This window comes from Ruditapes philippinarum, unplaced genomic scaffold (assembly GCF_026571515.1).
Source record: "Ruditapes philippinarum isolate M1 unplaced genomic scaffold, ASM2657151v2 ctg939_1_1_1_1, whole genome shotgun sequence".
In the NCBI taxonomy this organism is placed as follows: Eukaryota; Metazoa; Mollusca; class Bivalvia; order Venerida; family Veneridae; genus Ruditapes; species Ruditapes philippinarum.
Window position 1 is genome coordinate 102,912 of NW_026855929.1, and position 27,744 is coordinate 130,655.

Sequence of the window (27,744 nt, forward strand, 5' to 3'; positions counted from 1 at the left end):
AACTCAAAAGAAATAAGTAAGTGATTTATTTTTCATTTTCTTCCTATAAAAATCTTAATTCGCCTTTTGATAGTTTTGAAGTTGGTTTTCGAGCAAGCTCTCGAAGTTGAAAATTTACTCACTAGTAAACTACATTTCGATTTTTACACCGGTCTCCACGTGTCTTGAACATTTATACATTTTTTGCGGAGCATTTACCTGAATAATAAGAAGATTCTACTGAAAATAATATTTTATAATACACTCTTGTGAAAACTAATAAATGAACAATAAGTTTAATAACATGCAGATTTGATGGTTATGTTATATGCCTCTTCGTAGGCGTGCTAATAAATCTGTTTATCATAATTTTCATTCATTTATTCAAATCATACAAAAAGGAAAATAAAATAAAGAACAATTTGATTCAGCCTGCAAATGGACATTAGTGATTGCAAGCTAACTGTTGTATGAACATTCACAAAATAGCTTTATAGACATATGAGTCGAAAATGAAAGTCTTGATATTCATAAACCTTAAAGTATACGTGGTGGAAATAAAACTACATTTCACTTTGAGTGGATTTAGATATGCTACGTGTCTGTCACATTATCTTCATGTGTTTTTATTTATTTTACTCAATATCAAGAGTTTATCTAGCCGGAGAGGTTCCTTACAGAGATACTATCCTGTTTAAATGTAAACAAAAATGTTAACAGAATGCAAGTAATGGGAAAAGTTACGTTTTCCTTTGTTTTTGTCTATTCTGCCATGTGCCAGAGTAATTCCAAGTGCCGTCATTGAGAGTTATGTGTTATATTCGTCCATGTTCGTGCAATTTGCTGCCGAATATATCACACATGTATGTAAAACATAAACGGTCGAATTTTTGTCACTATTTTACATGTTTGGTCTCTGACAAATACGGTTAAACGTGGCCATACTATATAGGACTTAAGAACTTAGGTCTTTTTAAAACGTTTATTTGCATATAATAAAAAGAAAATTTGTTTAGTTTAGTGTAAGATCAAATATATTTCACCTTGTGAACACCAAAAGTTCATATTTCACTCGTGGCTGCGCCACTCGTGAAATATACCTTTTGGTGCTCACTCGGTGAAATATATTTCGATCTTACACTGAACTTAACAAATATCCTCTATATTATTCTTTGTTAATCATGAAAATATACTACCAAATTTACACTATTTTAGCGTAAATATATTAACAACGTTTGCCTAATGAATATAATTCGTAATAGATTGAGTTTCTCTTTTCTTTATTTCTAAAGTACTATTTACAAATATTACACAGAAATATGTTTATATATCTCGTCGCATAATTTTAAACAAGCGTAAAATAGATATCGTGTGACCGGTTTAAACACGCTAACGATTCATGCAGTAGTAAACAAAGATAAACGTCAGGTTTATGATTATTGTATGTTTACATTAGGAGATTTATGTCTTAACTGAATTCATCGAAAACGAAAGAGGAAGGTTAATTATCTGAGATCGTCACATAGTGGTGGTGTGCGATTGAACACAGTTTAACAAGAGTTTCACGATTCTAAAGACTTTATTTTTGATATTAGAAGGTAAGTTAATGTTTACAATTTAAATATTGAAATATTTGTCATGAAGTAAAGAAGACTGCACGATACAATTTAGTTTAAATCAGGGGAAGTTAAAGGGGGCGTAAGACATTCGTAAATGCTCAGAAGTTACAATTATTTTACCGTTCATTTTATCACATTATATTTTACATAAAAGCAAATGGTTCATTTGATTCAAACGATTTTTTCAGTATATATTATACATGTTTTCCTTCTTGACTATCATAAATCATTACAATAAGGACAAGTAGCACGTAGGGGTTTAGTTGTTTTTGTTGAGGTTGAGTGCTCAACATAGTAGCGTTCATATGGCTTCTTTTTCCGCTTTACTGGTTGAGGAAGACCACGGGGACGAGCGAGCGCCTAAGTACTGAGGACCATTTACGGATGTTTATCATACATGCTTAATAGGCATGAATACCAACACTTATTATTTTAATGTTAATTCAGGGCATCTACAGACGTTTGCTGAAACAAATAACTGATTTAATCAGTTTCAAAGAAAACGTGACAAATGGAATCGGAACAGGAAAATGGGACGAATATGTAAGACTGACACTTTCTTGTCTTGTTATCAAATCAGATTTCTATTTTCACGTGACTAGAAACTACCTTGTAAAACATATCTATACTATATATATAAGTATTACATATTTCATGTTTGAATGTTCACCATTATATCAGACATCATATCATTTGCTTTCTTCCTTTTTATTCGTCATCATTTATTTGAAATAACATACCCGATTAAATACTTATTTTTCTTTCGTGACAAACATGTCATTACGCACAAGCAAGGGTCAAATTAATTCCTTTTTCAGGAAATCGATTTTCATGAAGAGAAAAAACAATGTTATCTGATTTCCAAAAATGTGCGGTGAATTATTGGAAATAACTATCGAGCATATTATATTATTTCTTCCTGGTTAGCTTTTTAACATCCTGTATTGAGTTATATGGTGGCTGATTTGTGCCATTCGTGTTTTCGCCCCGCGACCCCGCCAAGCGAAAATCCAAAAATTAACAACATAAAATGGCGGGGGCGCGGGGCCAAAACACGCTAATTAGCGGGGGAGCGGGGCGAAGTTTAATAAATAAAACTTCGTCCCGCGTGGCCACGCGGAGCGAGATTTAAGAAATAAAACGACGGGGTTGCGGGACGAAAACACGCTATTTAGCGTGGTCGCAGGGCAAAGTTTAATAAATAAAACTTCGATTTTCATAAAGGAAAAAAAATAAAACAAATAGAAATTCGCTGCGCGCCCCGCTATTTAGCGTGTTTTCGTTCCGCGACTCCGAAAAGCGAAATGTCGAGAATTAACAAGTTAAAATGGCGGGGATGCGGAGCGAAAACCCGCGTATTAGCGAGGGCGCGGGGCGAAGATTTATAAATGAAATTTCGTTCCGCGGGAGCGCGAAACGAAATTCAAAAAAATAAACGGCGGGGTAGCGGGACAAAAATACGCTAATTAGCGCGGTCGCGGGGCGAAGTTGAATAAATAAAACTTCGCCGCGCGCCCCCGCTTATTATCATGTTTTCGTCCCGCGACCCCGCCAAGCGAAAAGTCGAGAATTAAGTTAAAATGGCGGGATCGCAGAGCGAAAACACGCTAATTAGCGAGGGCGCGGGCGAAGATTTATAAAAAAAAATAAACGGCGGGGTCGCGGGACGACAATACGCGAATTAGCGCGGTTAATAAATAAAACTTCGCCGCGCGCCACCACTTATTTGCGTGTTTTCGTCCCGCGATCCCTCCAAGCGAAAAGTCGATAATAAATCGCTGCTTAAATCGTGTTACACACCAACGCTGGCTTAGATTGTAATAGAATAGCGTTCTTTGCCCTGACGTGTCAAAATTTTACATTTATCTAGCTGATGCGGGTTTACCGTAGAAGAAATGAACGTCATGCCGATTGCTGAGATCATTTTAAGGGTGGATGTTCTGTCTGGGCCGGCAATGCACTTGGCTCTCGCACTTATCTCGTCCGTCTCGGGAATTTGAATGTGCAACGCTACCGAGTTGAAATTCTTGCGAGGCATATATTCCCACTGTTTCAAATGATGCTAATATCACTCTTCTAAACATAATAATGCAACAAGCCATACAGCTAGGGACGCTGTGAATTTTCAAAGGCGAATAACATTGTATTTATTAATACCTGGCCTGCCAAAAGCCCTGATCTAGATCCCATTGAACACCTTTGGGATAATTTGGACCAGCGTGTAAGACGTCGGCCTTTTCTGCCGTCAAACGTCATTCAGCTAAGACAAACCTTTCAGAAATGAAACAACATTACACAAACCGAAATCAATACGCTGATTTGTTCTATATGTCAACGATAACAGGCAGTCCTTGATGCTCAAAGTGGTCATATCCGAAATTTATTTGTGATTTTGTTGGGCGGATTATGCAATTTAAATACCATTTCACAACTTCATAAACTGGATAAACCCATAGCAATGATGTTTTCACAACAAAACGCAATAACATACCCTGTCAATACATATAAATCTTCTTTAATCCTAATTTTCATATTTGTGTATATCTGTTTTTAAATACAGGGGATTGTGTTTAGTATATTACTAATTCAGCTAAGATTGGCAGCGAAAACATAAGCATAATGTTGCTTTTATTTGTTTGTATTATAGCCAAAATACAGATGTACAGGGAAAATCTGCTACAGAAATGACACAAAATCAAGGGTAAATCCTTTATTTTACGAAAAATTGTGTTCAATGTGTTCATTTTTTAATACTTTAAATGCTATCCAAAATTATTTCAATCTATAGCAAAGAAAAGAAAGAAAGAAATTAACAAGTAAAGCCAATTTTTTTGAGTCGGGTTGTCATCCTCACGAATGAATTAAAAATGTAGACGATTTGGCGAGTCTGGAGTACAGTTCCATTAGACGACTCAGCAGAGAAGCGGATGATTGCTGCACCAAGTATCCTTATACCTCTATTGTTTGCAGCATGTATTTTCATTGTTACTGGTATGAGATTCTTTTCAGTCATACCCAAGCGATTGACAACTTTTATTACTGCAAGGCAACTTTGGCAGCCAGTATCTGCCATGGCGGATACTATCGTGGTCTTAGGTTTAGATGGGAAGCTTGATCCAAACGTTTTGTAGTCATCAAGTACACTTTCTGCAATGAGTTTTAGGAAAGGTTGGGGTTTAGATGCACATTTTGTCCATTTGTCCGAGATGTCATCGTATACGTGGTGGTCTAGAACCAGACCTTTCCGGTCGTAAAATGAATTGTATTCAGTGACTGAGCACAATGAATCAAAGACAGCACCTTCATGTTCGGTAAATTGTTTCTTCGCTGAGGATCTACACATCGACGAAAAATGGTTCGGGCGTTTACATTTCGAACATGTCTGTCAATAAGCAGTACACTCGTTTTTACGAATAAAGGCTGGGGCTCGCACACCGTGTCCATTTTTGCCACAATAAGAGCACAATTCACGTGGATTGAATTTCTTTGGATGTTCTTGACTCTTTGCTCGTTGTGCAAGATTTTTTTCACGGCGATACGACCTTGCAGCTTCAGCACCTTGAGAGTCAATCAACTTAGAATCCGAGCGTTTTCCAGATTCTTTTGCTTCAACAACATTAAAAGCTTCCTCCAAAGTCATGTCTTGATTCTACATCACCAACAACTCAGACAAGATATTTCCCAGCAGTTACTATATGGTTATTATATCAGAGTCATTCCCAAAACTTGGTGAAACGATAACATGCTCATCAACGGATGCCCTAAACAACGCTGTCGATGACAAGCTTTTATCAATAGACTGTGAAACAACCAGTCGCATACCACCAGAATCGCTTCATACCAGTTTTGATGCTCATTTGTGTGACTGTCCGAAACGACAACCCCCACCTCCTTTACCAACAAAGTTACCGTTTCCTGCAACAGAAGAACATGTAATGGACTTACAACAGTACCTCTTGAATAGGTACAAGTCAAGTACATTTAATACTTGTGAGCACCAGACCTTACCACTTATGACAGGACCACCTATGCAACTTATGGTAGACGCTGAAGCTAAGCCTGTGGCTTATCATACCCCTGTTCCAGTTCCACTCCATTGGCAGGAGGAGGTTAAAGCTGGGCTTGATTAGGATGTGAGACTAGGTGTGATTGAACCCGTCCCAATAGGAGAACCAGTCACTTGGTGCCACCGCATGGTAGTATGTGCCAAGAAAAATGAAACACCTAGACGTACGGTAGACTTTCAGGCCTTAAACGCGCATGCCGTCCGAGAAACACACCATATTCAGGCTCCATTCCACCAAGCACGATCAGTTCCACAGGGTACAAAGAAGACAGTATTTGATGCCTGGAATGGGTATCACAGTGTACTTCTGCGTCAAGCAGACAGGCACCTTATCACATTTATTACTCCATTGGGTCGATACCGATACCTTACTGCCCCGCATGGATATGTCGCTTCAGGCGATGGATACACTCGGCGCTTCGATGAGATTGTCAGTGACATCCCAAAGAAGACAAAATGTATAGATGACACTCTATTATAGGCTTACAATATTGAAAAAAGCTTTTTTCAAGCATATAAATGGCTCGACATATGTGGACAAAGCATAACACTTAATCCTCATAAGTTGTATTTGCCCAGGACACTCTGGAATTTGCTGGTTTTGAAATAACACCAGAAAGTGTTCGCCCATGTGCAAGATATATCCATGCAATTCTTGAATTCCCAACACCCAAGAACATTACTGATGTACGATCATGGTTCGGTCTTATCAACCAAGTTTCTTACGCGTTCAGTATGACAGACCGCATGTTTCCATTCCGTCAGTTACTTAAACCAAGTACACCTTTTAAGTGGGACTCAACCTTAGATGACCTCTTCCAGGAGTCAAAATCTGTGATTATCAACGAGATTGAAAACGGTGTGCAAATATTTGATCCCACTAAGCCGACTTGCCTAGCAACGGATTGGTCTAAAAATGGAATAGGATTCTAGTTATTCCAAAAACACTGTGAATGTGCCCAAACCAGACCGTTCTGTTGTAATGATGGGTGGAAAATCACTTTAGTTGGAAGCAGATTCACTAGTGCTACATAATCGCGATATGCACCAGTCGAGGGTGAAGCTTTAGCTGTAGCTGATGCCCTTGAGAAAGCTCGATACTTTGTAATTGGATGTGATAACCTAGCGATAGCAGTGGATCATAAACCATTGTTGAAACTATTTGGAGATAGGTCTTTAGAAAATATCCCAAACGCACGTCTTCGCAACTTGAAGGAAAAGACGCTTCGATACAAGTTTAAGATGCTATATGTGCCAGGTGCCAAGAACCGAGCACCAGATGCCGTTTCGCGCTACCCGACCGGAGATGCAGAACTAATGGTACTCATTGATGACATCTCATCAGTATCCCTAAACAATGAGTCTTACATATATTTATCAGCTGTTAATTCAATTCAACTTGAAATGTGTAACATGGGACAAAGTTCGCACAGCTATATCGAGTGATGAATCTATGCACCAACTTGTTGAACTTATAGAAACGGGTGTCCTAGCCACTCGTTAAGCCTTCCCGCCTTCCCTACAAGATTTCTTCCCTTTTAGAGACCATTTGTCCACAGTTGATAGCGTCGCCATCTTCAAAGACCGACTGGTGATTCCCCCTTCCCTGAGACAGGATATACTTACCTCCCTTCATTCGGTTCATCAAGGTGTAACATCAATGACATCAAGAGCTGAGCAGTCTGTCTTCTGGCCAGGAATAACTGCTGACATCACAAGTATAAGGAATAATTGCTTACATTGTAATCGTATGGCACCTTCCCAGCCCATTCCTCCTCCAACACCACTAGTTTATGCCCAATACCCGTTTTAATGTTTATTCGCCGACTTTTTTTCATTACAAGGGTGTGAATTACCTTGTGATAGTGGACAGGTATTCAAACTGGCCCATCGTAGAAAGATCTGCCAATGGTTCAGCTGGTCTAATTGACAGTTTGCGAAAAACATTCGTTACTTTTGGAATTCCAGATGAACTGGTCTCAGATGGGGGCTCAGAGTTCACTTCGACTGCAACTCGAGACTTCTTGAACACTTGGGTGTACACCACAGACTGTCTTCGGTGGCATTCCCACACAGTAACTGTAGAGCAGAGGTTGGTGTCAAAACGGTTAAGCGCATGATAACTGACAACACCGGCCAAAATGGCGAATTTAACACTGATGCTTTCCAGCGCGCCATTTTGCAGTATCGAAACACCCCTGATCGGGATACAAAACTTTCTCCTGCTATGTGTGTATTCGATCGTGCTGTGAAAGACTTCATTCCCATTCTTCCGGGTCGTTACTTACCTCATGATACATGGCAAGACACTTTACTTTTACGCGAGGCTGCCCTCAGAAATAGACATATAAATCAGGGGGAACGCCTCAGTGAACATACCAAACGACTACCACCACAAAAAGTTGATGACTACGTAAGAATTCAAAACCAGACTGGTGGTCACCCTCTAAACTGGATTAAACAGGTCAGATCATTGAAGTCCATCAATTTGACCAATATGCCGTACGAACTGATGATACTGGGCGAATGACGCTACGCAACAGGAAGTTCCTCCGTCGTTAAACACCTGTGTACAAACCCCCAGCACGCCGAACTATTGCGACTGATTTACAGAGTTTGTCAAAAACACCTTTACCTCAGACAACTCTCCTGCAGACACGGCTGATACCCGGAACCACTTCCAAAAATTCAGACATGAGTACCACTAGAATTGATACCTCACCAGTTCACCGTAGTGAACTTACAAGTTACACGCCTGTCGATTCCCCAGACACTATGTGTAATAGCCCAGATTGCAAACAGGTCCCTTCTACTTCAGATGCCATACCCACATTACCTACACCTCAGCCTACATCAACCTTTCAAGAACAACCAGTTTAGCCAACCGCACCAACCACACCTATGACTCTACGACGTTCCAAGAGACCGAGTGTGAAACCAGGATGGTTACAGGATTATGTGCAGTTGATAACGGGGCAAAATAATCCCCCGGCTGGAGGGCAGTCTAACCCTGAGAAGGCCGACCCACCATAAGTGTTCATTAAAATTTCTGTGTTTACCTTGACATAAATCAAAATAAGTGAGTGATTATTGAAGTGCTTGATTTTTACCTAAATACAGTCTACAATTTGTTGAAAAATCAGTAAGTTGCAAGTAGCAATTAAATTTGTTCTATATATTGATCACTGGTTACTAGTGTAAAGAACATTTATAATCAATGGCAGATTAGCTGCATTCAGAAGAACTTATATTTTAACAGCCATTGTTCACAGGGATTCACCAATGACTCAGGAGGGGATAGAAGAATATACGCTATTAGTTACTTCCCTTTTACTCTGGTGTATTATTTGGACATCATATAGTTAGCTCCCCTTTTCTTACTTACACCATTTGTAATACAAAATTGGTCAATAATCATATGCGTAGTGTTTCATCTTATTTACGTTGTAAGTAGCATTGTCTCCATCTTATTAACGTCTTATCTGTATTAATGCATAAGCTGAATATACATAAATGATTATTGTTTCATTCCATCACTTACCCTTTCGTATGTATATGTTTCAGATCTCCATCATTCTATATGTCATACTTGATTAATAAAAGATATCAAGAAACAGTATATAGTCCATACTCATTTAATAGCAGCCGTTTACAAATTTCTTTATTCATTTCTTTAAATTTGATTTTTATAAAGTTCAAAAATAGCTTACTTGTTCCAGCCATATCATTGTTCAGAATCGGCGTAACTTCCGCACGATTCCTGCGTTATTTCCCCCGTTACGGGATATACACGGTTATAAAGTCAATGTAATTGTTGCAAATGTAACATCTCGAGATTTGATTTTTGTTTTCTTTTGTATTTTAGCGCAGATACAGGTGCAGAAGAAAAGTCTGCAGAAAGAACTCCAAAAAAAGCGTGAGCGTTTTATTTTAAGACAGCTTGTCTCAACGTAACTTTTACTTTAAGATTGATTCATTAAGAGTTTTTTATTTTAAATTAAATCAGTAATTCGAGATGTTTACTATCTTTTAACAGTTTTATTGAGCATAACGTTATTTCGAATGTTTATCACAGAGGTGATACTCATGAAGAAAAAGAACATAGAATCTGCAAATAAATATCTCTTTAATATTTTCGTATGACAAGGTGTTGTGATATAAACCTTTAGTTTGACATATTTATTGAACATATTTGCTAAATGTTTTTAGAAAATAAATATTTGTGAAATAAAAAAAAAATCTAATATCTATAGGGAGGACACCCCTGACAATAAAATTGATTCTCCTGTGACACCAGCAAACAAAAAGTAAGCCTAAATATTATTATTTATATTGTTTTAAATATATCAAAATAAAACAAAATATGTTCCAGATTGATAATTTGCATGAATAATAATGAAAATTTGTCTATCGAAATACCTTTTATAATTAGAGCATACAATAGAAATTCACTCTAGACAGCTTAAAAGGAGACCTACAGAAATAACACAAAACCAAGGATAATTGTTTTATCTTATTTTGCTTAATAGTAGTTAACCTTATTTAAACTAAGATAGATTTATTTTTTCTATGACAAACAAAATCAGTACCGTTAATTCAAAATTTGAATAATGTTTGACCACTATTTTATTTCGATTGTATATCACAAAGACTATGTGGATAAAAGAGAATCTCATAATAATTCTAGAATGAATGAGATTTAGATATAAATCATTGAAATAAACCGTTAGTTATGAATTGATTATTGCACATTTTCATCAATTCAATTGAAATATGGAGGTTTTCTAATAAAAAATGAAATAAATTTAGAAGATGCTATGTTGGAGAAAAGTTTATTTCACCTCACAAAAGACTTGCATCTCATTGTGTGTGCTACCATTTAATATTATATGACACTTGTAGTTTTACAAAATAAGTTATACAGAATACCAAAGCTATAATGTTTTGAAATGCATTATTGTTCTTAATATATCGTCAAATATCAAAGTCGTCTTCAAGATGGCAGTCGGGTTGTCATTCTCTCTAATGATTTTAAAATGTAAACATATTCTTGGAAATACTTATATATTGCCATAACACTCGTATAACATATTTGCTTATTCATTTCTTTTAATTTGGTTTCATATACAATAGTTTGGTTTGATTACTAACTGCTTACTCGTTCCAACCATATGTTTGTTCAGAATCGGCATGACTGTTGCACGATTCCTGCGTTATTTTAACATTTTTCGTTTGTATTCTAGTGCGGATACCGATGCAGAAGAAACATCTGCAGAAAGAACTCTAAACCAAGCGTAAGCGATTCTTTTTTACGACAGATTGTTTCAAAGACACAATTTTCTTTACATTTAGATTGGTTCATTCAGGCTTTTTTATTTTAAATCAGATCAGTCATACGACATTTTAACTCTCAATTTAGAGTAATAATGAGCATGGCCTTTTTTGTAGATCACAGAGGTAATATGCATGAAAGAGAAGATGGGAACTGCAAATAACCATCTCTTAAATATTCTCATATGACGTGATTTTGTAATATAAACCTTAAACTTTACATAGTTTATGGACACATTGCTAAATATAATTAGAAAATTATTATTTGTGGGATAAAAAAAATCTTCTGTTATCTAAAGGAAGGACATCGCTGATAATAATATGGAATCTTCTGTGACAACAGCAAAAGAAGAGTAAGTCTAAATATTATAAATATTAATGTTTTAAAAATATCAAAATATAATATATTTATATAAAAAAAAACATGTTCAAAATAGCTAATAGACATGAATAATTATGAAGATGTGTCTGTCGAAATACGTTTTAATATTTGAACATACAATATGAATTGACTATAGACAACATTTTTGAGATTTGATGATTGCGTATTTGTTGTTTTATAGTGTAGTTGCAAAAGGAGAACCTACAGAATTACCACCAAACCAAGGGTAAAAGTTTTTATTTTCGGCAGTAGCGTATATACAAAACTTCAATAATATTTGCCTCGATTGTGTATTACAATGACGATGTGGATAAAAGAGAATATTGAATCTCATTACCATTCTGGAATAAAGAATTTTTGAATAAAAAAACGTTGAAGAAAACGTTTGTTATTAATCGATTGTTTTGTATTGACAATATTCTAGAAATGAAATAAGTAATTGCAAAAATTGCTTTACGTTTTTTAAAGAGATGGCACGCCTAACGAAGCCTCGAAAGAAGAGTAAGTCTTTGCGTAAAGTAGCGTAAAGAAAAAACTTCAATAATGTCTGACCACTTTTTATATTGTGTGGATAAAAGACAAGTTATAATCTCATTACAATTATAAATGAAATGAGTTTTTAATATTAAGCTTTGAACTAAACCGTTAGTTATGCAATGATTATGAAGTTATTGGAATGGACAATATTTAAGAAAGCAATAGTGATTGCAAAAATGCTTTTCGTTATTTATAGGGATGGAACGCCAGACAAAACAGTAACTGCTGGTGCAGCCTCAAACAAAGAGTAAGTCTTTGATTTAAAGAATGTCAAATAAGAATAGATAAAATATCTATCAAGGAATATGTTAGATTGTTGCACATTTCTATGAATACAATTAGAATAATTTTAATTTGCTAATAATGTTGCATTGTACCCTTAAAACATTTTTTGTTTAATTTTCAGTATACCTAAAACATATGCCAAACTTCTAGTGTAATATTTCATTCCAATCTGTAGACAATATGTGTTTAACAAAGTTTTACAATAAATTGCCGATGATTTCGTACGATATGCACTTAAGCAACGGTGTTGATTACGTCATAAAAGGTACTAGAATCATATTTTGGTTAAATGCATTACTGTTCGAAATGTTATCGACGAAAATAAAAAGTTGTCTTCAAGATGATAGTCAGATTTGCACTCTTACGAATGATCTTAAGAAGTAATCATATTCCTGGAAATATTTGTAATGATGATTCAGCTATTGTCATAACAGCCGTATATTTTCTTATTTGTTTTTTAAAGTTTGAATTAATATAAAATAATTTGAATATATTGATTATTTACGCTTACTCTTTTCAGTCATAGCTTGGCACAAAATCGGCGTTTTTTGCAGGATATTTGCGTTATTCCTACATTCCTGTGGTACTAGATATACACGTTGATATAAGCAAATTAAATTGTTTGCACATTCAACATCTCGAAATTTGATTATTCTTTTGATTGTATTTTAGCACAGATCAAGGTGCAGAGAAAGAGACTTCAGAAACACAAAAACAAGGGTAAGAGGTTTTATTTAACGACTAATTGTTTGAAGAAATAACTTTTATTTTCATTAATATTGGTGCATTTAGCTTTTATTTGTTTTTTTGTTTTTTTTTCATTTTCTAAATACAATCGGTCATACGGCATTTCAACTCTCTTTTCATAGTAATCTTGTGCATCACGTTATTGTCGATTGTTAATTGTTACTCACAGAGGTGATATGCATGAAAAAGTACGGAATCATGAATAAGTTTCACTTGAATACTCTGAAATTATTTTTCGCAACATAAATCTTTTTGTTTTACATAGTTTATAAGCACATTTGCTAATTTGTGCCGAAATTGATATATGTTGAATGAAAATATCTTTGATTTGTATTATCTTTAGGGAAATACTGGATTCTTCTGTGACACCAGCAAAACAAGAGTAAGCCTTAATATTGTTCTTCTTAATGTTTTAAACATATCAAAAAATAATATATCTATTTAGAGAAATAAATTCCAGATAGTTAATTGATATGAATAATTATACATTTTATATTTAGAACATACAATAAGAAATAACTAAAGCCAATATCTGTGAGATTCGATGCTAGTTGTGCTTTTGTATTATAGGGGGGATACAGTTGCAAATGGAGAAGCTACCAAAATAACACCAAACCAAAGGTAAGAGATTTATTATACGCCAAATTGGTACATAGTAATATACTTTTTTTAACTAAGATTGATTTATTATTTTTGTATAACAAACAAAATCAGTACCGTAAATACAAAATTTGAATAATGTTTGACCACAATTTTAGTTCGATTGTGTGTCACAAAGACAATGTGGATAAAGGAAAATTTCATTATTATTCTCGAATGAAATGAGGTTTTGAGATAAATCATTGAAATAAACCGTTAGCTATGAATTTATTATTTCACATTTTCATCAATTCATTTGAAATATCGTGGTTTTCATATTAATAAAGAAATGATATATTTAAACTAGTTTATTTCACCTAATAAAATGTACTTGATTGAATCTTATTTTGTTTGTTAATATTATATCATGCAAGTTAATTTGCGAAATAAGGTATACCGAATATCAAAAATATAATGTTTTAAAATGCATTACTGTTCTTAATATATCGTCAAAAGTCAAAAATCGTCCTCAAAATGGAAGTCGGGTTGTGATTCCCATGAATGATTTAAAAATGTAGCCACATTTCTGGAAATGTGGTCTATTGTCATAGCAGCCGTATAACACATTTGCTTGTTCATTTCTTTTAATTTTATTTTATATAATCGCTTTCTTGTTCCAACCATATCATTGCTCAAAATCGGCGTAATTGTTGCACGATTCCCGCGTTATTTCGACATTCCCGCGTTACTGGATATAAACGATGATATATGTCAACTTGCACTTGTAACATCTCGAGATTTGATTATTTTTGTTTGTATTTTAGTGCGGAAACCGCTGCAGAGAAAACATCTGCAGAAAGAACTCTAAAGCAAACGTAAACGTTTTTGTACGACGGATTGTTTTAAAAGCATAAACTTTAATTACATCACATTATATTGATTGTTTATCGCACAGGTGATAAGCATGAAGGAAAAGAAAATGAAATTTGCAAATAACCATCTCCTAAATATTCTCATATGACAAGATTTTGTAATATAAACCTTTAGTTTTACATAGGTTATGACCACATTGCAAAATATAAGAAGAAAATCAATATTTGAGGAATTAAAACAAAATTCTATTATCTATAGGAAGGACACCCATGAAACTGAAAAGGAATCTTCAGCGACACCAGCAAAAGAGTAAATCTTAATATTAAAAATATTTATGTTTTAAAAATAACAATATACGCGTATTTTATATGAAAAATATGTTCCAAAACGCTAATTGACATGAATAATTATGGTGATGTGTCTGTCGAAATACGTTTTATAATTCGAGCATACAATAAGAATTTACTATAGACAACATATTTTTGATTTGATTATTGTGTTCTTGTTGTTTTAAAGCGGAGACACAGATGCAATATTTAAACCGAACCGAGGGTATGAGTTTTAATCTAATGTAGCAGCATAAATACAAACCTTCAACAATATCTGACCACTATTTATCTCGATTGTGTATCCCAAAATCTATGTCGATAAAAGAATAGACTTAATCTCGTTACCATTCTGGAATGGAATAAGTTTTGAATATAAAGATTTGACAAAAGGTTAGTTATGCAATGATTATGAAGTTATTGGAATGGACAATATTTTAGAAATAAAATTTGTAATTGCAAACATGCTATTCGTTTTTGATAGGGATGACACGCCAGACAATAAATTAACTGCTGATGCAGCCTCAAATGAGGAGTAAGATTTTAATATCATTATTATGTTTAAAGAATGTCAAATTAGAATAGATAAAATATTCATCAAGAAATGTGTTAAATTATTGCACCATTTCATCAATTCAATTGGAATATGGAGGTTTACTAATGAATAAAGAAATATTTTTGGAAGTTGGTTCGTTTGAAAAAAAGTAGAGATTTTATTTCATAATTATAAAAGACGTACAAAAACCTTATTTTGTATATTATATAGTGTTTTGCAAAATAATTTATAACGAATATTAAAACTGCAATGTTTCATAATGCATAAAAGTTCTTAATATATTATCACGTCAAAAGTCTTCTTCATGGCGGCAGTCGGGTTGTCATTCTCACGAACGATTTAAAAATGTAAACATATTCCTGAAAATGTTTGTCTATTGGCATAGCAGCCGTTTAACATATTTGCTTATTCATTTCTGTCAATATGATTTTACATTAACAGTTTGGTTTGTTCACTTATCGCTTACTCGTTCCAGCCATATAATTTGTAAGATTCAGTGTAATTGTTTCACGATTCCCGCGTTATTTCCAAATTCCTGTGTTACTGGATATACACAGTGATATATGTTATGTAAATGTTGTACATGTTACATCACGAGATTTAATTATTTTCGTTTTTATCTTAACTAGGATTGGTTTGCAGAGGGAGAATCTGCAGAAAGAACATCATCGCACGCGTTTACGCCTTTATTGCGAACATAAACTTTAGATTGATTTATTGAGGTTTTGAGCTCACGTCTAGCTTTAAGGATCGTTTAATGTCTGTCGTCTGTCGTCCGTAAACCGTTCACATCTGTTTGTTAACACTCTAGTCGCCACAAGTTTGCCTTAATCATCATCAAATTTGTCACCATACTTGTCTAGGTAATTGCTCGGACTAGTTCGAACATGTTCTCGGTTCAAAAACAAGGTCACATGAGCTAAAAATAGAAAAAGATGTAAACACTCTAGTGACTACTGTTTTAATCAAAATATTAGGAAAAATTAGTCTGATAATTTTTGGGTCACCTAGGGTCTAATACTAGGTCTCACTGCCCAAATATAGAAAACCTTGTTAATACTCTAGTGGTCAAATTGTTGACTCAATTGTCACTAAACTTAATCCATGGGTCAACACTGATGAAAAACTAGGTTTACAGGAGTTAAAAATAGAAATATCTTGTTAACATTCTAGTGGCTAATGTTGTTATCCAAATATCCTGGCAATTAGCTTGATAGTTTTAATGATTTCTAGGTCAAGTTTGAATAGGGGTCACTTGCGATCAAAAACTAGGTCACACCGCCCAAATATGGATAAACCTTGTTAACACTGTAGTGGTCACATTCTTGCCTAAATCATCATCAAACTTTGTCAAAATGCTTGTCTAAGTAATTGCTTGAATGAGTTCGAACATGGGTCATTTCAAATGAAAAACTAGGTCACAAGAGCTTAATATAGAAATACCTGTTAAGGCTTTGGTAGCTACTTTTTGTATTCAAATATCCATGAAATTAGTTTGATAGTTTGTTTTGATTATTTCTAGATCAAGTTCTAACATGGTCACCTGGGGTCAAAAACAATTTCACACCGCCCAAATTTAGCACAAACATTGTTTACACTGTAGTGGTCACATTTTTTACACAACTGTCATCAAATTTGTTCAGGATGGTTGTTAATTAATTGATCGGAGGAGATTGAACATGGGTCATCTCTGATGAAAAACTAAGTCACAGGTTTTAGAAAAAAAATCTTGTAAACTCTCTAACGGCTACTATTGCTATACAATTAACTTGGAAATTAGTCTCCAAGTTTGTTAAGATGAGTCCTAGGTTTAGTTCGAATATGGGTTAACTGGCACCAAAACAAGGTCACACTACCCAAACATGGAAAACCTTGTTTTCACTCTAGTTGTCACATTTGTTATACAATTGTTATCAAACTTGGTCAGGATGTTTGTATTAGTAATTGCTCGAATGAGTTCAATAGGTCAGGTTAGCGCTCTAGGGCCACATTGGCACTCTTATTGTGTATTTCAAATACGATCAGTCATATGACATTACAACTCCCTTTTGACAGACATATTGAGGATTGCGATAGTTTGTTTGTTTATCACAGAGATGATATGCATGAAGAAACAGAGTATGAAATCTGCAATCAACCACCTCTTTAATATTCTCATATGAGTTCTACAAAGTGTATTAACATATTGCTAAATATAAGTGGAAACTTAATATTTGTGGAATAAAAGCATATTTTCTGTTATCTAAAGGGAGGTCACCACTGAAAATGAAATGAGTTCTTCTTTGGCAAACGCAAAGAAAGAGTAAGTCTTAATACATGTATTATAAACAGTAATTAAAAAAATGTCAAAACTCTTTATTTTACAGATATAAATGTTTTTCAAAATTTCAAAATGTGATAAATTCATGTAAGAATATGTTCCAAATAGCTAATAAACGAATTGACATAAATAATTATAAAGATGTGTCTGTCGAAATACGTTTTAATATTTGAACATACAATAAGAATTAACTATAGACAACATTTTTAAGGTTTGATGATTGTGTTTTTGTTGTTTTATAGTGTAGTTGCAAAAGGAGAACCTACAGAATTACCACCAAACCAAGGGTAAGAGTTTAAATTTAAAGTCAAATTGAATATGGAGATATTCTAAAAAATAATAGTAATTTTTATAAGGTGGTCAGTTGGAAACAATATATCTTACCTCATAGTTATATTAAATGTAAATGAATCTTATCTTGTTTAAAACCGTTTGATATTATATGACGTCTTGAAAATTATTTAAACTTTAATTTTTTAAAACGCATAATTGTTCTTAATATATTGTCAAACGTCAAAAGTCATCTTCAAAACGGAAGTCGGGTTATCATTCTCACGAATGATTTAAAAATTTAAAACTATTCCTAGAAATATTTGTCTATTGTCATAGCAGCCGTATATTATATTTGCTTTTTCATTTCATTTAATTTTATTTTATATAAAATAGTTTGGTTTGTTTATTGATCGCTTCCCTGTTCCAGCCATATCATTGCAAAGAATCGGCGTATCTGTTTCGCGATTCCTATGTTAATTCCACATTCTCCCGGTAGCAAGATTTTGCTCTTTTGTAAGGAGATGGAGTATCCATCTGGCACTTATATTTCTCATTCCCAATCACGTCTGGAAATTGTATTAGCGGGTCCTAGAGGAGAGAGATACCAACGCATTTAACCGTAAACCTTGCATCAGAAGTAATAAGATCCTTTACTTTTTCATCCATTTTTGGCAAAATTGTAGTTTCCGACGGCATTCATGAAGTGTATCTTTTATTAAATCCTCACCACTTTTAACTCTCTTACACCATCGTGTGACAGATGAAAAAGATATTCCATTGTTACCATAATCAAGACATATTTCATTCAATATGTTTACGCCTGTATACCAAGAATATAGCGATTCTAGATATAGGACCGTATTTGGTTTCCTTTTCCCGACGATTTTAGCTTGTGTATACACGAATCGAGCTATTGTCAAAGAAAGAGCGAACTAAATTACACATGCATTGTATTAATTAATAGCCTACATAACTATCTATGCGATACATGTACATAGTTCATGCATAACGTGGTGAAAAGCGAAATATTGGACTAGTTGCGTTCAAATTTGAACATCCCTAGTATAAGACATATGTTCCTAGCTGATTGACATGAATAATTATGAAGATGTGTCTGTCAAAAACATTTATTATTCGAGTAAACAAAGAAAATTAACTAAAAGTTACCTAAAAATTATATGAAACGTAATTGAATCTTATTTTGTTAAATAATACCGAGAATTATTTAATTTAACCCATGAAATATGGTGCTATATCTGTCAAATATATTTCATATTTGAAGAAAATAACTATGAAATATAAATATGAAAGTGGGCGGAGTCAAAATTTATATTTATTTTAAGGAACTTCTTTCGCCATTTTGTTTAAAAAAATTGATTGATAAAGAAACAACGTTTTGTTGAAATTTGTTTTGAAACCTATTAAGAATGGTAGAAAATGGTCTAACTAAGAAAATGAATCCGTACACCAATGTCTTTAATTCAGTCTTTAACGCTGTACAGACGTTTAAAGAGATGTTTACGTGACGTCACAATGTAGCGCCAAACAGCGCGTACAAATACAGAATCAATACATTACTGCGCGCTGTCAAATTGCAGTTGCGTAGCAAGCAAGGAATTCCTAACCATTTTCATTTTATAATGAAATTAAATAAAAAGGTTTTTTTCTTTTTTCGTGAAATATGGTAAATATTTTCACGAAACATGATAAAATGCCGCAAATGTCCTCTTAATATAATATGACGTTTTGCAAAATAAGATTACCGAATATTAAAACTATAATGTTTTAAAATGCATTATTGTTCCTAATATATCATCTAAAGTCAACGTCGTCTTTAAGATGGCAGTCGAGTTTTTTTATTCTCACGATTGATTTAAAAATGTAATCATATTCCTGGAAATATTCGTCTTTTCGTCTATTGTCATAACATCTTTATGACATATTTGATTATTCATTTCTTTCAATTTGATTTTATATTAAATAATTTGGTTGTTTACTTATCGCTTACTCGTTCCAGTCAAAAGTCAAGGTCGTCTTAAAGACGTCAGTCGGGTTGTCATTCTCACGAATGACTTAAAAATGTAAACATATTCCTGGAATATTTGTCAATTGTGATAGCAGCCGTATATCATATTTACTTATTCATTTCTCTTAATTTGATTTTATATAAAACAACTTTGGTTTGTTCACTTATTGCTTACTCATTCCAGTCAAATCATTGCTTAAAATCGGGGTAATTATTGCACGATTCATCGTTTATTTCCACATTCCTGCGTTACTGGATATACACAGTGATATAAGTCAAAGATATTGTTGCACACGTAACATCTCGAGATTTGATTTTTTTTTTTGTATTGCAGTGGGGGTGCAGATGCAGAAATAACACGAAAACAAGAGTAAGCGTTTTTACGAGACATTCAAGATATAACATTAAGATTGATTTTTTTTAAGTATTTTGTTCTTAATTTTGTATTTTAAACTAAATCAGCCATATAACATTTCAACTCTCTTTTCAGAGTTATATTTAGCATGAACTGTTGTTTCTTTTTCTGTTTATCACAGAAGGTAATATGCATGAAGAAATAGAAGATGGATCCTGTAAATTACCATTTCTTTATCATTTTCATATGATATGATTTTGTAATATAAACCTTTAGCTTTACTTAGTTTATGGACACATAACCAAATAAAAGTATAAAATTTATAGTTGTGGAATAAAAAAATATTTTCTGTTATCTAAAGGGAGGTCTACCCTGAAAATAAAACGGAATCGTCTGTGACCACAGCAAAAGAAGAGTTAGTCTTTATATAATAAATATTGAAGTTTTGAAAATATCAAAATATATATATTTGTGTAAAAAATGTTGCAAATAGCTCATTGACGTGAATAATTATGAAGATATGTCTGCCGGAATACATTTTACATTTCGAACATTCAATAAAAATTAACTATAGACAACAGATTTGATATTTGATGATTCTTTTTTTTGTTGTTTTATAGTATAGTACCAAATGAAGAACCTACAGATTTAACACTGAACCAAGGGTAAGAGTTTTATTCTGCAGTGGTACTTCAATAATGTTTGACCACATTTTATGTCAATTGTGTTTTACGAAGCGATGTGGATAAAAGAGAAGACTGAATCTCATAACAATGCTGGAATGAAATGAGTTTTGAATATAAAGCTTTGAAATAAACCGTAAATTATGAATTTGTATGGACAATATTCTTTTAATTAAATTAGCACTAGTAAATTGCGAAAACGCTTTTCGTTATTTAATGGAATGTCACGCCAGTCAATAAATTAACTGCTGGTGCAGCCTCGGTAGTTTATAGAAATATATCAGTGATATAAAATTGGTAATTTCACTGTTTGAAACAGTGAAATTACCACCTTGGTAATTTCACTGTTTTGAATTTAAGCCGCCCTTATGTTGTTTCGGTGAAATACCAGCGTACACAGTACTGGGTACCAACTTAATGACGTGACGTCGTAAATGAAATCACGTTGTATTATTATTTGGCGCGCTTTTCATTTAGTATTAGGTTTAATGTCTTTTTAAAACGTTTCTTTGCATGTAATAAAAAGAAAATTTGTTTAGTTTAGTGTAAGATCGAAATATATTCACCTTGTGAACACCAAAAGTTCACATTTCACTCGTGGCTGCCCCACTCGTGAAATATACCTTTTGGTGCTCACTCGGTGAAATATATTCCGATCTTACACTGAACTAAACAAATATCCTCTTTTTATTATTATATTACGTTTTGCAAAATATGGTATACAAAATTTCAAAAACATAATGTTTTAAAATGCATTATGGTTCCTAATCTCGCCAAATGTCAAGGTCGTCTCACAGACGGCAGTCGGGTTGTCATTCTCACGAATGACTTAAAATGTAAACATATTCCTGAAAATATTTGTCAATTGTGATAGCAGTCGTATATCATATTTACTTATTCATTTCTTTTATAAAACAACTTTTGCTTGTTCACTTATTGCTTACTCATTCCACACAAATCATTGCTAAGAATCGGGGTAATTGTTGCACGATTCATGGGTTATTTCCACATTCCTGCGTTACTGGATATACACGGTGATATAAGTCAATGTAATTGTTGAAGATGTCACATCTCGGGAATTGATTTTTTTTTCGTTTGTATTTCAGAAAATCTGGAAAAAGAACATCAAAACAAGAGTAAGCGTTTTTTTACGATGGATTGACTCAATGTCATGAAATTTATATTACATCAAGATTGATTTATTGATTTGTTTGTATTTCAAATTAGATCAGTCATACGATATTTTATCTCACATTTCAGTGTAAAATTGAGCGTTATTTTGATTGTGTATAACAAAAGTGATATGCATGAAGAATATGGAAGATGGAATCTGCATTATAACATGATTTGTAATATACGAGCGTTAATTTAAAGTTCTACAAAGGCTATTAACATATTGCTAAATATAAGTAGAATAACAAAATCTTTTCTATTATCTATAGAGAGAACATCACTGAAAATGAAACGGAATTTTCTGTGACACAAGCGAAAGATGAGTAAGTCTCATATTATAAATATCAATGTTTTTTTTTTAAATTTAATGATATAAAAGTATGTTCCAAATGGCTGATTGACATGAATAATTATGAAAGTGTGTCTCTCGAAATACGTTTTATAATTTGAACATACAATAATTATTAACTAAAGACAATATCTTTAAGATTTGATGATCATTGTGTTTTTGTTGTTTTATAGAGGAGATACAGATGCAAATAGAAAACCTACAGAATTCACACCAAACCAAGGGTAAGAGTTTAATTGTAGGACAGTTGTAAATACAAAACCTCAATGATATTTGATCACTTTTTTATATCGATTGTGGATCACAAAGGCGATGTGTATAAATTCGGATTATTTTGTTGTAGTACCTTTCTGAGGCTTTGTATTTTTCTACGAGCAGCGGTTAAAAATTGATATCTCGCGAGACCGAAGGTAAATATATATCAATTTTCCAACGTTGCGAGTAGCAAAATACATAGCCTCTGAAATTTACTACAACATAATTTCCTTTTATTATATACCTTTTCGTTTTATTCAGAAATGAAATGTAATTGTCAAGAAATAAATTCACGACTGACGGATGAATACGTAATTCTTGCAAAACCGGCCACGCCTTTAAGTTCCCATTTCCAAATGCAATATTATAATAAGCTAAGATCGGAACCAACGTCAAAAATAGTCCAACACTTTCATATATGGTACCGTATTTGTCTCTAACATAATTCGGAAATTTCTATCTGTTGAAGCGTATTTGCGCTTCAAGATTTACGTGTATTTTAGGGAGAAAATTTATAGGTATGCACTTTGTATAAGAAAATATTAAGCATTATTATGCATAAGTTTCACTTTAGTAGTCTGATATGATTTTTCGTAATACAAACTCCAAATTTGATTTTGTTTATATTTTAGCGCGGAAACGGACGCAAACGACAAATGTGCAGACAGAACACAGAAAAAAAGGTAATATTTTCATTTTACGACAGATCTACCCAAAAAAATTATATATTTATATTTAGATTGATTTATTGAATTTTTTTTTTTACAAAGAAATCATTCATACAGCATTCCAACTGTCATTTAAGAGTAATATTTGAGCATCAAATTATTTTGATGTTTATCATAGAGAAGATATACACAAAGAAGAAGAAGATTGAATATGCAAATATTCAATTTTTTCTTATGACATTATTTTGTAATATAAATCTTTCGTTTTACAAAGTTTATGAACACATGTTCTAAATATGTGTACTAAATTAAATATTATTATATGAAAGAATGTATCATCTACTTATCTATCTGAATATAAAAATGGCTCCGTCTGTGGCAATAACAAAAGAAGAGTAATCCTTAATATTATTATAGTTTATATTATATAACTATCAAACTATTATATATTTATATAGAGAACTATTTTTACATATTCGAATCAATTGGAATGTTAAGGAAGCTTTATGATATACGAAATAACTTACACGTAACGTTTGTGACTTATACAGCATACTGTACTGCATATTTTCTTGTTATCATATCTTTATTTGTTAATTTTCGCCAGTTGCGACTTCTTTTCTCTACAATATGTTTTGTAGTTATCGTGTTGTCGAATAATATTATATTATACAATAATTGATAAGTGCGCCAATGAATATGATGTTTTATTCACCCACAGATAATAATATATTGACCGCGGTGATAGCCGAGTTCAATTTGATTTTCTGCCAATGAATTTCACATCATATCTAAAGCAGCATGCCTCCATATTCATACTAATTTTCATGAAAATTTTGAAAATGTATTTAAAAATAAAATACTGTGAAGTGAACAAAGAAAGTAATTAACACATTGCACACGGCACTTACTATGCACGTTAATTACCAAAAAGGCTTGTAAAAGTACATATAAATACCTCTTACTGTGTTAGTAATGCAGTAAACTATAGTGATTGATACTGCAAAATCAGTCATTAATCGCACATAACATATAAATAATGAATTAGATAATGAATCTTTTTTACTTTTCTTAAGATCATAATACATTTTTCTAAATATTGAATTTCTTGAAATATTTTAGCTCATCTGGGGGTATAATGCTCACTAGTCAATACTTGTTTTTATATGAACAGGCTTACATGACTTAAATGTAACCTAATGCAACTTTTGTCGGTTTCATTGAAACGCGAGAAAAAAAGTTAACAATATGTCATCATGCGTTCAACGACTACGCGAACGCTGTGCAAATAAAAGTAATTCCATATTATACTAATAATTGCGATGTAACTTATAACAATAATTGTAGAGTAATGATATTTTAATCAAGAAATATGCCACAAAGAATGCGCACGTTGAATTAACAGTCTACGATGTATGGTCATTGAAAATGAGTCTCAATATATATCTAGATTTGGTGACTCCAATTCTTGATGCAACACTAGTGAATATGATTTTATAATTTGTAATGTCGGTTTCTGTTTGGACCAATGAGATTAAAGCTATATTTAGATCATATATTATTTGTTTTTACGTTTATACCCATATCAGGTTATTGAACAGTTTCTGTTTCTGATGTATAATGATGATTAAAAAAAACTAGGAGCAACGTTTTCAAAAAAATTTTAGACATTAGATTATTTCGTTTGTTTTATAACAGAAATGAAAAAGGAGGGGAACTCACAGAACCAAGCAAAGGGTAAGAGTCTTATTTTTTCGACGAATTATTAAGACGTTACAATGATCTACAAATTGCGTTCAATGTCGATTGACATCCATTTCCACTCCATCATGTTTATACATGGTTATTTCTTTCTTCCATTTGTATCATAGTTATCGAAGTATGCAAATCAAGCTCAAATTTAAATTCAGTAAGTGTTTATAAAAGATCATTATCCTAACATTAAATCAGTTAGCACACTTACTCAGTTTATTGTCAAATTCCACGAATACTTTACTATCTTTTTGTAACTCAAAATGTTCTGATCAACACTTTTAGAAAAAGAATAAGCTATTAATCAAAACGTTTTTTTTCCTTTGCATTATTTAAATTGGGACGATATGCATGTCAGATAAGATGGAATATAATATGATAAAATATTTCCTGTTGCAACAGTAAACAAGGGGTATAAGTCCTTGACCTAAGTATTATTTGTGTTTTAAAAACATCAAATAGAAAATGTATTTGAATACTTGTAATAAAGAACTATGTTTGGTTGCTGCACATTTAATAACATGAATTACAAAATAACTTCCAAAATGTGGTATGATATATGTGATAAATGTAATTGTGATTTTTTTTAGTAAATGCTGTTAATGGTTAACTGAGATTGTGTTGTGTTAAAATAGACAGAAAGCGAAGAATTTGATAGTTATAAACGTAAAAGACCAAAGTATTTACACAAAAATTATTGAATTTTAAAGTTAGACAAGTAAAATATGTTTACCTGTTGACAATATTTTGTTGCAAATTATGTCTTTAGTTTGCATAAACATTTTTATCATGACAATAACTAAGGTATAAAAAGTTTACAGTTTCATTTCTTTAAATGTATCTCTTTTTACGGCTTTTAGATACAAAGATGTCAACATTTTGTTATTTACATATTCAATGTTTTAAACTAAGATTATGTTTTCTTTGGGAAAATTATGATAAAAAATGTTCACTTTTCGGCGCCGCCCCCATCAAATAGGTGCATCAGGAGAATGCCTGAAGGGGTGTTTTGTTTGTTTGTTTGTTTGATTCATTTTACGCCTTTTCCCAACAGTATTTCAGTCATTTAGGCGGGTAGTTTCCTAACCATCGTTCCTGGAGATTTACACCAGTACTAGACTACCTTCCTCCGCGATAAACTACCAAAGCAACTCCAGGGGATCGAACCCACGCAAGAAGGGGTGTATGACCCCCCCCCCTCTGCTTCGGGATTTTGAAGGGGGCAAAATGGCCTCAGGTCAATTGTAAGGTAACGTGTTACCAAACCTGAAAAGCCTTTTACTCTTACTCAATCTATTGAGAAATTGCAACACTTTAAAATCAGTTTTGATGGAATAAAACAATGCAAAATTGTGATTTTTGGCAATTTTAGACCCCCCGTTGCCATTGTAACAGGACATTAAAAATTGAGCAAGCTGTTACAGAGGTTATTGTCCATTTACCTTTTGTGCCAAGTTTCATCAGTACTGAAGCATCTTTCATAGTTTCATAACAGTTAGAACTTGTAACAAGAGGTCTTTTTAACGAAAACGGCCATTTTTCACAATATGCCTATGGGTTAAAGGGTTAAGGCCGGCGAGATACCATCGCTGATACCTCATCTTTGCAGTTCAAATACTTACCAACAACAAGATCTTAAATAAAATAAACTACTGACTGTACAACATATTTTGTATGAACTAGTTATTAGGAATTAGCAAATGAGTCACATGTGCGTCAATCATTTTTTCTGATTTTCATTTTAACTTCATTCATGACTTAAATGAATTTGAATTTTCTAAATGATGTGTGAATGCATTTATCAGGTAACAAATTGCATGAATGATGGTCATTTACGATAGGAGAATAGTGAGCGTTGTAGAATTAATAAATTGCTTTTTGTTAAAACAGGGCAATTTTGTATATTTGTCCGATGACCATGCATATACTGTACAATGTTGACCTTTGAAAATAATAAAAACCACGCATATGATTATCAATTCCTAGTTTTAAGAGATATTTATGTTGGCTTAAGTAAACTGGACCTTAGATGGGACTCATTATAACATTTCGATTAAATAATATGAGACATGTTCTGTCATGAACAGTATAACGTTCTTTTACCCGATCGAAAGTAAGTGATAGTTTTGCTTTAGCTTTGTGGAAATATTGAATGAAACATTTTAGCACAAAGAGCATACGTATTACCAAAAATAAAAGAAGTGGACGTCCTATAGTAAATTAAAGTGTTATAATGCTTATTCTCATTGTCGATTTGCCCTTACTTGCCTATATAATAAAACATATTTTACTCTAACAATAGTCATTGACTAATACCTGATGATGAAAAATGTTAAAGATACAATATAGCAACTGCCTAAAATATAAAAAGACTGCACCAACATTTTGAACGTTTACGATACATGACTAAAAGTATTTTAAGACCTCCTGTTAGGGGCATATGGATTATTCAGTATACACATGAACAACAACATAGCATTGAACAACATTATGGCAAAAGCTAAAATTATTTTGACATTAAACTGTACGCTCACTATTTACACTGGCGATAACAAACATTGTCTCCCTATTGAACAGGCTAGGCTTTGAAATCAATGTCTATTGCAACAC

General features: G+C 33.0%; 2 protein-coding genes across 2 annotated transcripts in view; both read left to right on the forward strand.

Annotated features, from left to right (window-relative positions):
• The first annotated feature begins 1,421 nt into the window (after positions 1–1,421).
• On the forward strand, positions 1,422–15,263 carry LOC132744882 (ribosome-binding protein 1-like). The gene is made up of 15 exons (XM_060733675.1): positions 1,422–1,577; positions 2,046–2,141; positions 4,246–4,299; positions 9,530–9,580; positions 9,918–9,971; positions 10,908–10,958; positions 11,295–11,348; positions 11,559–11,603; positions 11,846–11,878; positions 12,111–12,161; positions 12,872–12,919; positions 13,517–13,567; positions 14,350–14,400; positions 14,915–14,950; positions 15,209–15,263. The coding sequence occupies exons 2-15, from the start codon at positions 2,110–2,112 to the stop codon at positions 15,261–15,263; spliced, it is 666 nt and encodes a 221-aa protein (XP_060589658.1). The 5' UTR covers positions 1,422–1,577; positions 2,046–2,109.
• A 2,218-nt stretch (positions 15,264–17,481) lies between these two features.
• The window catches only part of LOC132744884 (uncharacterized), a 40,221-nt gene continuing 29,958 nt past the window's right edge, over positions 17,482–27,744 (forward strand). Inside the window, exons 1-9 of the mRNA XM_060733676.1 lie at positions 17,482–17,582; positions 17,843–17,887; positions 20,234–20,269; positions 20,875–20,919; positions 22,044–22,073; positions 22,380–22,433; positions 22,633–22,683; positions 23,347–23,397; positions 25,081–25,119. Coding sequence (XP_060589659.1) covers positions 17,551–17,582; positions 17,843–17,887; positions 20,234–20,269; positions 20,875–20,919; positions 22,044–22,073; positions 22,380–22,433; positions 22,633–22,683; positions 23,347–23,397; positions 25,081–25,119 — 383 coding nt within the window. The 5' untranslated portion in view covers positions 17,482–17,550. The remainder of the gene's footprint in view (positions 17,583–17,842; positions 17,888–20,233; positions 20,270–20,874; positions 20,920–22,043; positions 22,074–22,379; positions 22,434–22,632; positions 22,684–23,346; positions 23,398–25,080; positions 25,120–27,744) is intronic.

Bases quoted from the DNA above. Each gene is read 5' to 3' on its own strand.
- LOC132744882 (XM_060733675.1), top strand. From the start codon at position 2,110: ATGGAATCGGAACAGGAAAATGGGACGAATAT. The intron at 4,300-9,529 runs GTAAATCCTTTA...TTTGTATTTTAG, and splicing joins GAAATGACACAAAATCAAGG to CGCAGATACAGGTGCAGAAG. The intron at 12,920-13,516 runs GTAAGAGGTTTT...TTTGTATTATAG, and splicing joins TCAGAAACACAAAAACAAGG to GGGGGATACAGTTGCAAATG.